The 6113-nt window shown below is 60.1% G+C and overlaps 1 protein-coding gene across 1 annotated transcript in view; it reads right to left on the bottom strand.

Moving 5' to 3' along the window:
• PDX1 (pancreatic and duodenal homeobox 1) overlaps positions 1 to 4103 on the bottom strand; it is a 5318-nt gene extending 1215 nt beyond the window's left edge. The window contains exons 1-3 of the mRNA XM_008588345.1: positions 3701 to 4103; positions 3396 to 3459; positions 1262 to 1391 (exon numbers count right to left, since the gene is read on the bottom strand). Of these exons, the coding sequence (XP_008586567.1) occupies positions 1262 to 1391; positions 3396 to 3459; positions 3701 to 4103 (597 nt within the window). The remainder of the gene's footprint in view (positions 1 to 1261; positions 1392 to 3395; positions 3460 to 3700) is intronic.
• Between the last annotated feature and the right edge of the window lie 2010 nt (positions 4104 to 6113).

The raw sequence follows: 6113 nt of genomic DNA, 5'->3' as shown, positions 1-6113 counted from the left end.
CCCCCCCCCCCCCGCCCCAGCCACGCCCTCGCAGCCCCGCCACGCCCTCAGCCCCGCCCCGTCCCCGCAGCCCCGCCACTCCGGCTCTGGTTCGAGGAGCGGCAACGCTCTCACGCTGCTCCAGCCAGAGCCCCCGAGCCCCAGGCCCTGCCCCGGAGGCCAGAGCTGCGCCGGCTGTCACCGCGAGCCAACGTTTGGCTCTCACCGTCCTGTAGTGCTTGCTGAATTAGCTCATTGAACCGGTGTTGGGATGAGGCTGATTAAAATGCACATTAGAGATACGTAACCGACCCGTTCTAAGAAGGCAGGAAAATGCCTTTAATACAGGATAAACAAAACAAAAAACCCCGAAACTTTCTGACGGTGACCTACTGTAAGAAATACATTTGAGACCACTATCCAGTTCACATAAGGATGTATAACTGACATATGGTTTCACTGGAGGACATGAAACCAACCTTTACCACGTACGATGCTAATTATTCCCATTGTTTGCTATTTCGTTAAAAATAAATGCCGATCTCAACCCGGTGAGTGGATTTCACTACCCACCAACGGGTGCAACCGCAGTTTGAAGTTTCTGTGCTAATGCAGCTTAGGACGTATTTTGTTATGTCTGACCACATCTCTCTCTGTAGTTATACTGTAATGAGGCCCAACCGGAGAGCCAGAAAATTCTCTACAATTGTCGTTTTAACCTCCGTGGGGCTTCTGTTCATGAGGAGAAGGAATGCTTTTCTGGTGAAAGTCGCCATTAGGAGGGGGCAGGACGCTGACGGCCCAGGACTCAGTGCCCTGGGCCCCAAATGCCCAGAGGCAGAGAGGGGGGCACGGGGCGGGCGCCCCGCCGAGGAGCTGAGAGTGCGGGAGGAGGCGGTGGGGCCGGGGCGGGTGCGAGAAGCCACCAGGAGGCCCCGCCCGGGAGATGAGCGCCGCACACTCGTATCTGCCGCTGCGCCCTCAAGGTTCCGAACTTTACTTTTCTGTGCAAAATACCGACTGCACCCGGGCTGTGGGCGTTGGTGCGGGAAGTACCAGCGAAGCTTCGGCAAGGGGCTGAAGTCAGCGTGTCTTAGGGAGGAGGCAGGGACATTTCTCCTGTGGCTGTTGGCAAAGCCTTAGAGAGTTAGAGGCCAGTGTGTGGGTGGGAGTGTGTGTGGGTGGGAGTGTGTGTGGGTGGGAGTGTGTGGGGGGAGTGCTGAGGGCTGTGGGTATGTATGGGGGTGCAGGTGTGGGCTGCGTAGGGAGCCGAAGGGGTTACTTTCACGATGAAACCCGCCCGGGTTTCTCCCCAGGCGGAGCGGAGGTGCCAGAAGCCGAAGCGGCGTCCCTGGTCATTGGAGGCGTCCTGCTCCCTGGGAGGCAGCTCCATTTCCTGGGTCTCCACTGGCCTGGGAGAGAAGCTAGGGGGCCTGATGGGAACATTAGAAAAGGCCCTCAAGGTTCTTATATTCAACCCACAACCTCCCCTAGGCTGCCGGCCTCTCCGAGGCACTGCGAGAGGCTGCGCGGGGTCCACTACGCCGGGGGACCTGTGCCCAGGACGAGGCAGCAGGGGATGGAGGCTGAGGATGGAGGCTGGTGCTGGTGATGCCGGGAAGGAGCCAGGGGCCCCAGGTCTGGGCCCTTCCGTGGGGCGCACTGTGAGGCGGTTTAGGTGCCAGCCGGCTAGCCCGGCTGAGGCAGTTCAAGGTTTTCGGAAGTCACTATTGTCATTAGTAGTCACACTCGGACTGCGAATGAGAGCCCTTTGGTCACGTCGCTCTTCCCAGGGGCGTGAAACCCCACTGGACGCAGGCAGGTGGGTCCGCCAACGCTTCCAGTTCGGCTCCTGGGAAAGTTTCCCAGGAGTACCGCGGGGGCTTCCAGAAGGGAGCGGAGGCCGGCCCTTCCCCGCAGGCGGAGCGGGCGGCGGGTCCGACGGCGCCGGCAAAGACCTCTGCAGCCTGGCCTCCCGGCCCGAGTGTCGCCCGCTTAGGGTCCCCCCGACCCCCACGCAAGGCTGCAGATTTTCCTTCGGGTTTTACTTCCTGGTTTCTTGGGTCCGCCTGAACCCAAGCTCCAGCAGAGCAGGGCTGACGCCCCCTGGGGAAGGGTGGGCAAGTCAGCCCCCCTCGGCAATCCTCTCTCACGGTCCCCTCGCCCTGTTCCTGCAGAAGCCCCGACTAGGAGGGCAGTAGCTGCGAGGCCCGCGATGCTGGGAACGCGCGTCTCCAGCGCGCTGTGGGAAGGGGACCCTGGGGAAGGCAGCTTAGGCAGGAAACTACCGCCGAGAGCCCCCCACCTCCATCCCGCTCCGAGGGGCCAGCCTCCCGCCTCCCAAGAACCCGGCATTTCCTGACACTCCTAGGCCTTTGGCCCGGCCCGCGCGGGCTGGAAAAGTACGAAGAGGACCCTAGGCAGCATCTGCCGTCCTCTTCTCTAGGGGTTCGCCAGAGGTGGGGACAATTGCAGCCGAGTTGAGGCTCAGCCCTGCCTCAGGACCGTTGCCTTAGGCGAGTCAGTGAACTAGAAAGAGGTGAGCCCCTGGGACCCTGGGCGAGCCCGGCTCTTCCTCCTCCCCGCCCCCCGCAAAGAGGCCTGGCTGCGCCCGGGTCAGTGTCACGCAGGGCTGCGCAGACCCTGCACACGCGGCGCCCAGGATGGGGGGGGGCGCCAGATCGAGCCTCTTTTCCCTTCTCCCGGCTGTCAGTTAAAAAAAAAAAAAAAAAAAAAAAAAGGCAACTGTTTGAAATGCAGGTGTGACCAGAAGTAGCTGCAGCACGGAAGCGATAACATTGTGTAGCGGCGGTGGCACAGGCCGCGCCGGAACTCGCCGCCAGCTCGGGGCGGGGAAGGGACTTGGGGGCTGCTCAGCGTCTCCGCCTCCCAGCTCAGGGAGAAACCTTCTGTTACACGTCGGCGTCCAGGGCCGCGGGAACCCCAGGCTCCTTCCTCCCTGGGCCGGCTGTGCACGGAGGGCGCATCTCCTTCAAACTTACTCCCCGGGAATCAGCGCGGGAAGACCCCTTCTTTCGGTTGGTCAGAAAGGAACTAGCATCTCTGGCGCCTCTTCGAGCTGCCCGGCTGCGAGGCTGAGCCGCCGGCTTTGCGTCTCGCGGTGAGAGCCACCCCCCGCCTGACCCCCGCTCCTCCCTGTTCTCTCCACCCCCTTTCGCCACCAGGGCCACCGGACATTTTGCGGGGTTGGATGCAGTTTTCCTTTCCTTCCTATCTTTCTGAATCTACCCGGCACCCCGAGACTGCCTGCGCTTCTCTAATGAAGCCGCCGGGGCGGCCCCGGGGACTGAGTGGACCCGGGGCTTTGAAGGTGCTCTAGGGCCTGTGCCAGAGACACCCTGGGCCCTGCTCGGCTGCCTCGGCGCGCACGGCCGGGGAGTCTTGGGCTGCCATACCCTGAATCCCTGAGCTTGGCTAGGCCTCGGCTGTCTGGGGACGGTGCTGGGAGCTCACCGGCTTCTGGAAAAAAGATGGGCTCACCGTACAGGGAGGGAAGGAGTGTAAGCTCTCAGGAAGAAAGCTGGATGGGAAAGATGCTCCAAATTGGACCAGATAAGCGCTTCCCTGCAGGATGGCCTGGTTGGCTCCCTAGTGTAGTTTAGTCCGACCCTGGGTTATTCAAGGGGGCTGGGCACTGGAGCAGGATAGGGGCAGCGAGGCCCAGAGCGCAGAGGAGGAAGGGGCGGGGAGCCAGGCTTACCTGCCCACTGGCCTTTCCACGCGTGAGCTTTGGTAGACTTCATCCACGGGAAAGGCAGCTGGACGCGGCTGGGCTCCTCCAGGGCACTGGGCTCGGCTCCGTCCCGGAAGGGTCCGGCGGGCGGGTGGGGAAGCGCGAGCTGAGCAGGGAGGTGGTGAAGGTGCGCCACCGCGGGGTCTTCGGCGAGGGGAGGCACCTCGTACGGGGAGATATCCGGCGGACTGCCTTGCTCCAGCGCGCCCAGGGCGCAGGGGAACGGGGGCGGTGGCGGCGGTGGTGGCTGGCGGCCCATGTACAGGCACGCAGGGGGGCTAGCGCTGAACTCCGGCGCCGGGCCCAGCTGGAATGCGCACGGGTCCTTGTAAAGCTGCGTGGCTGCGTAGTACTGCTCCTCGCCGTTCATGGCTGCAGCCGGAGATTGGGGACCAGCAGCCGGGAGTAGGGAGCTGGAGCCGGCGACTTGGCTCTGTGAGGCGCTCCCACTCTCGGAGCCGCCCCCGCTCGCTTTGACAGCTCCGCACTGTTCTCAGAGAAAACCCGCGGCCGGCGGGGACAGGCGGACAGGCCGCCGCGCGATAGGCTCCGCCGTGTCCCACGTGTCTCAGATTCGGGCCATTATTGGCTTGGCTGACTGTCTTCAGAAGAAAGGCCCAGGTACCCGCGAGCACCTGCATTTGTTTCAATGTTCTTTCTCAGCCTAGTTTGCTGCACACGCCCGTATGCGCAGCTGGCCCTGCTCTGCAAAGTGGGGCGCGCACGAAAATAGCAGAACTTCTGTTCATTTATGGAAACATGTTCATCGCGCTTTATACGTTTCTATTTTCTATTTGAAAATGCACATAATACATAAGTACACGAATATAATTTTAATACTCATATGTTGAGGTTGTATTTTTTTTTTAACTGTTGGGGAATACTGTCCAAAAAGTTTGCGGACCCCAGCTTTATAGGCCGAAACAACTGGTTCTATTGTATTTATGAAGTTTGGTCACAATCTCCAATGATGTCAGTGCAAGAACACATAAAACTCCATCATTTGTTGTGTGTTTTTATCTGAGACTGCGCTCCATAAACTTCTGGGGTGTAAACGGTAACTTCAGAGGCATTCACAGTGGCTTTTTACATTTTTTTTGAAGGGTATTGTTAATTTTGATTCTGGAAAATTGGGGCCCATTTGGTCAACTCAGAACGCAGTTTCCCAGTGTGGCAAGCGGGAAAGAAGCGGCCGCCCTCTGTGGCTGGGAGGCCGGGGCAGAGGGTTGGCACGGGGTTTCCAGATCCGGGATGACTCTCCACGGATCCTGAGACCCGGGCCGGAGTCTGCCAGTGGAGAACATCCACTCTTCCGAGTGTGATTGAATTAAGGCAGGCCCAGGGGGGAGTGGGGCGTTTAGAAAAACAAAAACGAAAACAAAAATGTTGCGTTTTCACGGCAACGTCCATGCGTGGCTTCAACTCATTCGGAAAATTCTGGGCACTCTGAGGCACTTTTTTGCACCCACTGGTGCAGACTGACTACCTCCGGGTGATGGTGGCGCCCAGCCCCGGCCTGGGAATGACCGACCCCGCTGACCCGCCAGCGCTGGGCCGCCAGACCAGCCTCTGACTGGGTCCTCCTGGAATGATGACATTCCTCAAACTGCCGCGGACTGTTTTAGAAAAACTGAACACGTTTGTAGAAAAGCCTCGGCAAAAGGGAGCGTGAGCCACAAGGAAGCAAGCCAGAGAAAATCACTGCAAGCTGATTTTCCTAAACCACACGCCTACATACAGGACTTTGTGAGCAGGTTTTAATATATTTTCTCCTTACTGGAAATACTTGTGTTTTAAATGCACGTGGATTTGAGTGCGCAATTCTGAATGCTCTTCATTTTCACTTAAGGGCAAAAAGCCCGTTGAGCACACGGACCTCCCTGCAGATTTCTTCTGTTGTGGGAGGCCGGTGCGGTCCTCACGTTTGCGTTCTGAGTCCCGGCCGCCCGAGCGGTGTCAGCGAGTCCGGGAAAGCGTGCAGCTCCCCGGCTTGCTGATGCTCGGCTCTCCCCGAGGGGCAGGCAGAGAAGCCCGCGGGCGGCGAGAGTTTCGGCGATTTCTTCAGGGAAAAGGGCCACCTGCAGTCCCAGGAGACCCGGGAGTGAAAGGCCGTGGGACCTGCGCACCTAATCTCTGCTCGCCGGCGTCAATGAGCCCATTGTTCGTGGCCGCCGCAGAGGACCCGACGCTATCACCCGGGCCGCGAGTGACCACATCGATCAGGAGGGCAGGGCCGGAGGGGGTTGCCCGGTCGCGCGTATTGACCCTCGGAGATAATGTGCAGAGTAGCCGCGGGTTGACTTGGCGACGCGGTTATGAGCGCACGGCGAGCTCCGTTCAGGACAAAGATCGGCCACCTTCTCCCTCCTCCTCCCCCCCC

The sequence above is a fragment of the Galeopterus variegatus genome, unplaced genomic scaffold (genome assembly GCF_000696425.1).
Source record: "Galeopterus variegatus unplaced genomic scaffold, G_variegatus-3.0.2 Scaffold4781, whole genome shotgun sequence".
Classification (NCBI taxonomy): domain Eukaryota; kingdom Metazoa; phylum Chordata; class Mammalia; order Dermoptera; family Cynocephalidae; genus Galeopterus; species Galeopterus variegatus.
The sequence above is the reverse complement of the archived record's forward strand: the minus strand, read 5'-3'. Positions and strand labels throughout refer to the sequence as shown.